General features: G+C 41.9%; 1 protein-coding gene across 3 annotated transcripts; it reads right to left on the reverse strand.

The window, feature by feature from the left end:
• Positions 1–265: 265 nt before the first annotated feature.
• LOC115814275 (serine/arginine-rich splicing factor 7-like) lies at positions 266–6,622 on the reverse strand. 3 transcript variants are annotated; one of them, XR_004025387.1, is made up of 9 exons: positions 6,583–6,622; positions 5,566–5,796; positions 4,798–4,980; positions 4,371–4,451; positions 4,013–4,051; positions 3,371–3,415; positions 2,897–3,013; positions 1,442–1,905; positions 330–392 (listed from the first exon to the last, which is right to left on the reverse strand). XR_004025387.1 is itself a non-coding variant. In XM_030777046.1 (8 exons), the coding sequence occupies exons 2-8, from the start codon at positions 5,787–5,789 to the stop codon at positions 341–343; spliced, it is 741 nt and encodes a 246-aa protein (XP_030632906.1). In that variant the 5' UTR covers positions 5,790–5,796; positions 6,583–6,622; the 3' UTR covers positions 266–340. The 3 variants fall into 3 exon arrangements, 2 of the variants coding, with proteins under 2 accessions (XP_030632906.1, XP_030632905.1); XM_030777046.1 differs by lacking the exon at positions 1,442–1,905 and having other exon boundaries at positions 266–392; XM_030777045.1 differs by lacking the exon at positions 330–392 and having other exon boundaries at positions 1,268–1,905.
• Between the last annotated feature and the right edge of the window lie 4,558 nt (positions 6,623–11,180).

Consider the following 11,180-nt stretch of genomic DNA (forward strand, 5'->3'; position numbering starts at 1 on the left):
TTTTTTTTACACAATGCTTGAAAATCAGAATTTAATAGAACGTATGAAGAGATGTTGAATTAGACAGAATAATTTCAATTGAAAAGAAACTGAAAAGTTCTCATTGTCCAAACTAACACAAAGGGCACAAGAATATCAGGACATCAAAGACTGTCATCTCAGAAGTGCTGGATCTAATCAGTGAAATTAACGACACAAAATTAACAGTTGAGATCTGTTTACGTGTTTACGAAGAGCAGATAGAAAAAAAAGGTGGGGGGGGGGGGGCGGGGGGGCAAAAACGCTGCAAGACAAGCATGCAAGGGCGGAAAAGGGATTGGGGGCGGGTTTTCCTCTCCAATCAGTCATCGGCAGGGGTGGGGCTCTTTTTCTGGCTTGGAGATCTGGAACGGCTGAAATAAACAGAAAAAAGTGTTAGTATTGAGTAATAGATTAAAGTTCTTCCACCAGTACCAAAACAACCATCCATGAACTACTATCAGCTCCATGCCTTTTCTCCATGACAGCCCCTTTCCCTGGGGTTAGGACAGATCTGCTTAATCACTCGACGGCCCATTTCCTGTGCTAGGTACCTTTTTTGTGTGTGTGTGTGTATATGTGTTGTGTGTTTGTTATGCAGTCTGAGAAAACTCAAGAACCAACCATGAGGTTTCTCAGATGCTTAGTTGTCTTGAGTTTGACATTGGTTTTGAAATATTTAGACAGAACACTGTTGTCATGCAGAAGAACAAATGTTCCGGCAACTCTGAAAAATGAATGGCTGTCTCGTTGTGGTCTAGGTAGATTTCACAAGATCTTAGGTCTAAATATGAGGACTGGAACAACTAAGGCAAGGGCTGAGGTAAAAACTAGTGTAAACCAAGTGAAAACCAAGTAAATGACCAGACCTGTCTCAGGCAAGTCATAGAATGATGGTTGTTACTGTTGGCCTTGCATGGGGATATCTGCCTACCCTACTGGCACACACCTATTCAGAACCCAAGAGCACCGTCCACTCAGATCTGAATTGAGCCACCTAGCCTATGTTAAAACATGCTATTGGACCCTCTCAAAGTAATGCCACCATTTAAGTATCCACATTCATTCACAAGGTCAGGTCTACAATTGACAACATAATGAGAGAGATACCCCTCCAAAGTTTGAAATCAGCCTTTTAACCAATCAAAATAGATTTGTAATCCCACAGTTAAACACACAGTCGCTCCCTCACTCACTCACTCACTCACACACACACACACACACACACTCCCTGTGTCTCTCTCTCTCTCTCTCTCTCTCACACACACTCAAACACAGACAGACAGACATGTGTGGATACTAGAAGTGCATGCTTTGTGCTTTTGAGTAACAAGTTGTAAAAAAAATGTTTACGGAGTGTCTGAGGCTACAAGGCTGGGCTCAGAGCAGTAATGACAAATTTAAACTCTTGGGTTTTCATTACCTTTGGAGACAGTGGCAGATACAACATGTACAGAGAAGCGACGGATGCTAGTACTCGAAGACACACTCGGAGGGTCTTGAAGTCTGATCTCTCGTCAGCTCTCCACTCTCTCTCTCACACCCTCTCAGAAGCTAAGCAACAGGCTGGAGCTTGGAAGGGAAACGGGGGGGTTGGGGGGGGGGGGGGCCATAACTCTCAGCAGTGCATTCTGGTCTGCGTAGTAGTAGTAGTAGTAGTAGTAGTAGTAGTAGTAGTACAAGTGTTCTGGGAGGGAGTGGGGTTGGGTGGAACAACTGTGTGTGTGCGCGCAGGAAGCGTCTTGTCAGAATGTGCGTCGGACGACCTCTGTATAACCACCGGGGCGGAGGCTGATCTCAGGTAAGCTCTTTAGTCACCCTCCCGGAGGACGTTTAACACAGCAAGGATGAACCCTGGTCAGTGCTTGAGCCGTCGACTCCCAAACTCTTTAGAAAAAAAAGAACAGCCTGCAGCAATTGGTCACCGGAGTCTGATCACGCACAGATTTCTCTTTTTTTTTTGGGAGGGGGGGTGGGGGAGTGGGGGTCTGGAGGGAAGAAGGGAAGGAGGGAGGGAGGGCGTGTGTTTCTCTCTTGCTCTCTGAAGCTAACCAAACTGAGGCAGGAAATCTGAGAGAGAAGAGAAAAGAGAAGATCCCTCCCCTCCCATATTAGCCCTCCCTCCATCCGTCCGTCCATTCATCCCTCGATCCCGCCCTCCTCCATCACCCCAAATACTGCCTCTCGGAGTCTAGGCTCATCAGCTGTGTGTGCGTGCAGCTCTGTAGCTAAACAAGACTTGGCCAGGTCATTCTAAGCTGGGTGACCTCCAAAAAGAAAAGAACATTAATCAGACACAAGATAAAGAGAATGAGGGAGTTGGCATATGTTATGTCGGGGCAGGTTTCCTCTCACTTTCTGTGTGTGTGTGTGTGTGTGTGTTAGCATCCCTGTCTGCTGTCTCTCTCTTTTTTTCCCCCGCCCATCCTAGCCCTGTCTCCACCACCCATCACACCGTCGAAGTCCGTCCATCCATCCGCGATTCGAGCTGTGCAGTTCACTTGGGGACGTCAGCTCACCTCGGGTGGCAGCTGGAGTCCCAGTGGAAGTCAGGGTTGACTGATGGACTAACTTACCCATGTAAAGCTGACTACGAGCAGCCAGTATGACTAAACTGAGATTGAATAAATGTAAGGGGAGGGGAGGGGCTTATACATGTAGTATCATCCTTCACTCGCTAAGAGAGCTGTGGGAGGGGCCTCAAGGACGTGCCAATCATTTCAGATGAACAAGCAACAACAGGAGCTTACTGTACAATATTAATTTGAAAAGAAAAAAAAAAAATTATGACTGAGTGCTCTAATTAACAGAAAGGCATGCAACTTTGATACTGACTCAGCTGATGTGCTGGTACTCTTCAGCTGGAGCAGGGGCTTACCTGTCTCTCTTGGGGCTGGCAGAGCGGGATCTGGACCGGGACCTGGATCGGGAACGGGACGCCGAACGCCCCCTGGTACGAGAAGCAGATCTGGATCGCGACCGAGAGCGAGAACGACTGGGAGGCAAACACAGAGGAGGGTGAAATGTCAAAAAATGTAATAAATAAATCTAGTCAAAGTTTGATTCTGGTCATCCGGTTATCTACCTCTGCTTTATGGTAATCGCAACTATGCAATGGCACTTAGGCTACTTATCAGGATTGTTTGAAGACTTGTATCAGCTTAGCTTTGCACTTACTGCATGCATTCATTCAGTAGGTCTGCCAAATGAATAGGTGTAAATGGAATGTGAAATGGAACTTAAGTTTGGCCACAGTATGTTCATGTATTAAGTGTACATGGGGAGGTTGTGTGTGTCTGTGTGTGTGTGTGTGTGTGTGAAGAATACACCTCTTCATCCATAAATGACTTACCTCCTAACAGGAGTCCTGGACTTGTAGCGGGATGGTGTCCCAGACCTTAGAAGAGGGAGATTATGCAGAGTTATAGAGACTAGTTCAAGAGCAATGAGGGTGGTAATGAAACAGCAGTAAAAATATTCCTTGAAGATGGTTACGCTAAAAAAATAAAATATTCATTTGATTTTTAAAAGTCTGACATGGCAAAATCTTCCACTTCCACTTATGACATTTGAGAGCAGTTTAAATATGCCAAATCAATGCTCCAGGCACATGTAACAGTGTAACCCAACTCTGGCCATGAGGTTAGAACTGCAAAAGCTGAAACCTTCGTATTTGTTTAGAACAACTTGTTTTTATTTGCTTTAACACGGTCAACTGACTTTTTTTTTTTTTTTGCCAAACTCATAAAAAGCTTACACTCCGAGGTAGAGCGCATAAACTCGCGGAACAGGATAACTGCGGCGCTGATAAGGAGGTTAAGCCTTAGCTACACTTCCAATCACAGGCAGCACCCTCGTTTGCATACTCTGTTTCTTTTTATGAGTGTAGTCACTTCACACAATGGTTTCATTTAGACACGGTTTCGCAAAGGCAACAGTTATCTTTTTCGGTTTGACGGCGTATCGTTACCTCCGCTAACGGCCAGTGTCTTACCTGCTCTTGCGTCTGGAGTAAGAAGGAGAGCGGTATCGCCTGGGGAGATAAAGTAACACTGCTGAGGGACGTAGCAGACTCGTTAAAACCAGGTTTTTTTTACAGAGCAGCTTTCAACAGGTACACGCCAGAAAACACTTCACACGCTGGAATGTCTCTTACAAACTATGACGGTGGTGACAGAATTAAAAAGACAAAAGGCCTTGGACAATGCATCACATTCATTATTTGTCTTGTTTGGTTTTTTTTGTTGGTGTTGTTTTGTTTTTTTGTCTTTACATATAACATGAGCCGTCGACTCCGTTTTTTTCTGCATTTAATAAGAAATCTCAGCAAGGAGGATAAAATGAAAACGCACCGGTCGTTGCTTCGGCTACGAGAACGAGACCGGTACCGCCGTCCTCTTGACCTGGACCGGGACCGAGACCGTGAACGGGATCTGAAAGCGAGAGAGAGAGAAATGTAAGGCCAAACACAAACGTTTTTTTTACATGACCAAGAGGCATGCTGCCTACGTGAGACAGAAAAAAAAAACCCCAGTTTCAATTAAGCAGATGGATTCATTTCAGACAGATGCCTATCTGTCTTAGATCTGTTCTCACCAAAATCTTGTAACACCTGATTTTACAGATCTGAGGGACACCAAAGGCCAAACATGAAACTAATACTCTGAAACTGATACAGTGGAGCCTATTTTCTTGTAACTGCTGCGAGACAATGCCCCTAGGGGACCATAGCAAATACCATGAGTATAGAGATTCGTGAACCTGTTCTCTCTCTCTCACCTGCTTCTGCGACTTCCTCCTCTCTTACTGAAGCGATAGCAGTCGTAAGCGTAGTGCCCCCTGTCTCCGCACTGATAGCATCGATCGTTGGGGTCAAACTGACGGCGGCTGGGGCGCCCGTACCGTGACTTCCGGGACATACCTGTAGAGAGCTCCACACGGATCCTTGTCCCACAAAGGACCCTGGGAAAAGTGGACAAACGGGTTTGAGATGGTGCAAAACTTGCTATGCGTGAATTTGGGAGGGATGGGGAGTTTTCGGTATCCGTTAGTTTGACTTTGGCAGTCTGTTTTTCTGGGGTCCTGATGGTATTGCTTAAAGGCAACATGTGATCTGACTTACAGTGAGTAAGTGTCAAGGACCGTTTAAATCAGGGGTGGGCAAATCCAGTCTAGGAGGGCCGGTGTCCTGCCGGTTTTTGTTTTCACCTCTTAGCTACCTGTTGATTTTTACGTTGAAAACAGGTGTGCATGCTCTTCAGCCAGAGACTGTATTTAGTTGGTCGACAAGAAAAACAGCAGGACCATGGCCCTCCAGGACCGGATTTGCCCACCCCTGATTTAAATGAATTGTGCAAAAATTAAACCCAAACATGTGTAGCTGTTTGTCAAAACACAGTACAGCAACTATTTTAAAAGGGATCAAAGATAATGACACTTTGTATTTTGATACATCTCTAACAACGAAACTGGGCTGCGGTCAAGGTCACAGTAGTTCTGAAAAATAACCGCAACAAGACTTTACCAAACTAATAAAACAGTACCCACTTTCCATCCATGCCTTTCACTGCGTCTTCTGCGTCCCGTGCGTCTTCATATTCCACAAAGGCAAATCCAGGGGGGTTTCTTGCCACCCAAACGCTGCGCAGTGGACCGTAGTAACTGAATGCCCGTTCAAGCTCTCCCTTAGCCGCTCCGTTGCCCAAATCGCCAACGTAAACTTTGCAATCTAAGCTCCGGGAGGAACTTCGAGACGAAGAGTAGTACGACATCTCCTTCCTTGGAAAAAATAGACAGAAGGCTACCTTCATTTGGGTCTACAAGTAACTACGGTTTTTCTGTACTCTCCAACCATCAGTTGCACTACACTGGTTCCTTGTTACCATAGATACCCACGAGGTCATAGTCCATAGCATACAGCTAGCTAAATTAGTTACCTGACAGCTGTCAATCTTTTACCGGTTAGTTCTCCCCAGCTAACTTATACGCCTCTATGCGAACAGAACAGACGTTCGCCCGTAATAATTCTCAGGTAGAAATTATATGCAAAGATCAGACAGACATTGTTATGGTATATCTTAGCGTTAGCTAGCTGCATGCGTTCCATCGTTCTCGCCAAGCTAGGCTAATTTAACATAACCTAGGTTAGCCTGGTTAGCTATCCGGTTCCAGTTCCGGGTTAGCAAACTAGATTAACTAATAATTCAGTTGTTGCACGATAACATGATTCTGAATCAGATGGGCTGCATGTTCTTCAGCACAATGTAAATCTCTATACCATTACTTTGCACCACAATCTTCTTATTATTCGTGGAGATGCACTGGGTTAGTTCTGAAATCAACCTAATTAGCTAAAATTAACTGGCTAGCGACGCTAGCTTCCCCTGCTAGCACATCCACAAAACAATGGCCTGTGGTTTCAGCGTATCTCATTAATTTACATTTACCAGTCTCTAAGATATATGGCTGTGTACGATCAACAAAATTTACTTCCCCAAAATAACATGGATGTAGGTGTACATATTAATTACAGTTGGGGCAAAGTGAAAAGTTAGCATTTGTTACCTTCATGCACACGTCCGGTATTACTCACACCAACAGTCCGCGAACTCAGCGATAAGGACGCGCACGCGCAGTGTTCATACCAACAAACTAACAAACACTAGCTGCAACATGAATTACGCTTCGGAGCATTGGCTTCAAAAACTGCTGAAACAAGTTTAGTTACTACTGTACCTAATAAACAAAACGCATCAAATAATGCCAGTTAATTGGAGTAAATGAAAACAAATATGTAACTCTTTGAACGCAGAGATGTTTCATTAAATTACTTCACATTGCTAACTGTTTATACAGATGCTACATTGCATAAAATGTTATTGTTCTTTCCTAATAATTCTTTCCATTGTAAGACGAGGAAGGGATCAGTGTCACCCACAGGGCATCGTCTGTCGACATGTGAACCCTATTATCAAAATATGAGCCAACTCGGTTACTACGTTTTAAATGAACTTAAATAATCTGCGAGTGCATGTTTTGGTAGCTGACGCAGCTTTGGGTCTTCAGCTCATTTGCTACAGGACTATTCAGGCATCCATGAAGGGAATGGAATATGCCTGCCTGAGTTTGTGATAAATCACACAGACACAACAAAGTCTTGAAAATAAATAAACTATATTCAATAAGGTCAGCTTGAGTTCTTACATTTTTTTCTCAGGACACAATACACATCATGCCATAATCTCCAAAACACTTATCATCTTCTCTTTAATTTTTTTTTAAATCTTTACCTTTCTTCTTTCAGTAAAAAAACTTAAATATTACTTTTCTATTTACTTGTTACAGTACTGAAGATAAATTAATATTTATATATCACATCTTTTCTTGAGTCAGTCAGTAATTCTTAGTAATATATCAGGCAGAGAGATAGGATCACAGATAAAGTTCCACAAAGAATACACAAAAAAGAGCAAGTCCTGGGGCTCAGTCCCCACAAAAAGAGAGGGGAACTGGGTACAAACACAGAAACAGACATCTCATATTTTAACATACAAATCAGTGATTCATAACATCAAGACAGACACGGAGGAAATCATGATCACTCCTTTGTAGCTTTGTGTCTCCGTGTAGGTAAGTAAGCAACCCAACTTCAGGGTAATGAAGAATCATTTGTGAGTTACCCTTTTTTTTTTTTCCCCTCAGTTGTTAACAAACGAGCGAACACTGCCAATTTCACAGTTACCGAGCGAACGGGACCCATCGTCTGACTGCGAAAACGCAGGAGAAATGTAAACCTATCGATTTATAATAGATCATGCGTACAAAACCAGGAGTTCATGCAATTTGCACATTGGATGCACATATATATGAACAGAGAATAGAGAGAAATCTCACATTTAGAGTGATGGCAGACAGCAAAATGATCAAATGGGTTTTGGAAATGGAACATGTTCGGCACACCTTACGACAGTGTTTTTTTCCCCCTTTTTTTTTGTCTAATGAAAGCAATGCCATTTGAAGACTTAAATGGACATGCTACAACCCTGACAAGCCGAGACAAAGACAGCTTACAATATACATTATTCGCTTACATTATTATTTTTTTTTTTTGCAGTTGCTGATGAGTCTCGTCTCATTAGGTAAAGGGATACACAGGTCTGTGGATGTAGTACTTTGTGAATACAACTTTCTATTTGCACTTGACATTAAATCAAGGTAAGAACATGGAAAAAGAAGACTGCTTGAAAATGATGAAACTTCTTACTATTTTGCTGAACAATTTCTGACAATAAACAGAGAGTGAAAGAGATTGAGAGAGAGAGAGAGACAAAAGAAAAGAGAGAGAGAGAGAGAGAGAGAGAGAGAGATTGTTGCATAAAATACCAAGTCAAGTTAATATTTGGGAACAAATGATCAGTCAGCTTATGTGGAAATGGACTCAAAAGAACTTGTGCACTTGTGCATTGTGCAGTGTAGGGGTGTTTCATACTGAATACAGGTTAATACAAACGCGGAAGCTATAACACTAACCAAAGCTATTCAAATATTCAGATGTATTACTCATGGGATTTTTTTTTTTTTTTTTTTTTAGCTGTGGGGAGGAAACTATCAAGAGAAAATATCTAAACGTCTCTCAAATGTTTATCAAAACCAGTAGTTTTTCCTAGCGTGATCTTACTGCCATCACGTACATTAAGCTGCAATTAGAAAATCATTTCTAATATTTTAGAGGAAAATATTACAAAGTTGTATTTTTTTTTAAAAAAAGTGTACAAAGCCTCTCTACATCAAACAAATAAGAAGAAGTAAACATTTTGCAGTTCACGGGGCAGCGAAATCTGAATGCGTCAGGAGTGAAAATGGATCGTTATCCCACGGGAACGTGTCTTCCTTGAGCTAGACATCTCAGAGAAAGACAGATTTGAATGACAGTAAAACACGATTTAACCATATGTGTTGTTTCCCTAACCATTTAGCTACACTGAGATGATAGCAGCTGAACAGATGGACCACGCAGGACGAATTTATAATTTCAATTGCTCCTAAATTCTGGGCTCTTGTTTCAGGATGTCAAAAAATGGTTTTGTCATCTGTGTGATGATTTGCATTCAAATGTTAGAGGGAGGCGCTACAACAACAGATATGAGTAAAGTCATTTCAAATAACTATTTCTGGATTAAAAAAAAAAAGAAGTTTATTTCCACTCTGCATGCTCAGGAAGCAGAAATGACTTCTAATAAATTATCATTACTTTTAAAATATTTAAGTTAAACCTAGATGTCACAATCAATGTTTCGCCCAGTTTGACTTTCAAATGATGCTGAAGTGTTGAAGTTGAAGTTCGTGAAAGTGCCCGTGTCTTAGCACGCTAGGTAAACACTAACAAAAACAGAGTATTTATAAAAACATAGATGGGTGTGTCTGTTTTTGTGTAGCCAAATCCCCTTGGATTTTGGGAGAACTTTGGAAAGAGTTCTGAGTAAACATTTTCCTTTGTGTGTTTAAGGACATTCCCAAAAGGTATTTCAGTCCCATTTGTGACTTTATTGCACATTCACGTTGTAATGGCTTGAAACAAGATTATTTTTCCAGAATCTACACTAAAGAACTGAGTGGTCTGAAGAGGCACAGAATGGGAAAATTCTGCAACTTTGAGAGGGTGCACTGCTCAGCTGTTGCAGGGGATACTTGGGGTAGGGGTACTGTATTGCACACTTGGTCTTAATCATTTTGGTTCCTGGTGTCCAAAGATGTTTACATAACACAAATACATGAAACAGTGCAGCTATATTAATTCAAATATAAATAATTAAACTATTAATAAAATCTTTTTCTTAAGGCAATAACTGGGTTGGACACAATATTTAACAAAAAAAAGAGAGCAAATATCTCTATTTTACACTATCTACGTAGGACATAACAGTCTCCTCAATTGGCTCTGAAATTCCATGATCTTTATGAGCGAATGTTATGGTTTAGGAATGTCGTCATTTACGCACAAATCTACCTAAATTCATTCTTCTGCGCAAAGCCGGACAATCTTGTTCACGCTCATATTCACGAGAAACGTCAACAGTTTTCATTTTGGGGAAAAAAAACAAACACTCCGTGTTACAAGGGCGCATAAGATGATCAGTATAGAGCCCACTACTCTTCCATTTGCTGGCCGCAAGATGCCAAAAAAATATATTTACAAAGGAATACGGAGCGCTTGGGAAACGATTTTCCAAATGGGTGTTTAAAAATGCGGAAAGATACTGTTATCACAGCCACCGAAGAAAACCAAAAAGGCTGTCAGTAGCTCTAAGTGGTTCTTTAAAAGAAAAAAAAATTCTAAAATCTGAAATCTGTCGCTAGATATTACGCAATATCATTACATTACCCGAACAAACCAAAGAACTAGGGTTAAAAGTACTGTTACGCCACCGAACCCCATAACAGCGTCACTTTTAAGCTACTAGTGCGTTGTGTACCACGGTTGTTGCTCCAAATGTACTTTTTCGCTTTTCTGTATCTCGGTGTAATTTGGCTTAGGCTGTACCTTTGATGAAATGAACACTGTAAATGTCACATGACCATCCATGCATGCCTTTAAAACTGAACCATGCCGTTATAGTGCTGTCGCTAAAATTTCTCTGTCATGCAAATCTTATCCACTACACCGCAGCAAAAGGTGTGTCATTCACCGCGCTGGGTTAGGGGCTGCACTACAGACAGAAACCACAAACCACAGTTTTATCACAAACATAGACAGACCTGACAATCAAAATGAACAACATTAAAAAAAAAAAAAACATTTTAGTTTTCCCTGTTAACATACATGTACGTAACAATCTCAGTTAATTGACCAGCTCTTCTGGACCTGTTTCAATAGGAAAGGTCATCAATCATTTGACTATGACTTCCCTGTCCACTAAGAGAATATGAGTACGGGTAAGATTGCCCAGTGGTTAAGTGGTGTTGGAGATCCCACTGTAACGGCTCAGTGGACAGTGAGTCATTCTGTCAGAAAGGGCAGTGGTGGTTACAGAAATGGGAGAGCAAGTCAATAAAATCATAAAAGCTTTATTTACATCCTCAGAGCGCCCGCATTGTGAAATCAAAACTCTATTCTCTGGGCGACCATTAAACAGCCACAAAAGGAGTTGATGGTGGTGGATGTA

This window comes from Chanos chanos, chromosome 6 (genome assembly GCF_902362185.1).
Source record: "Chanos chanos chromosome 6, fChaCha1.1, whole genome shotgun sequence".
Lineage (NCBI taxonomy): Eukaryota > Metazoa > Chordata > Actinopteri > Gonorynchiformes > Chanidae > Chanos > Chanos chanos.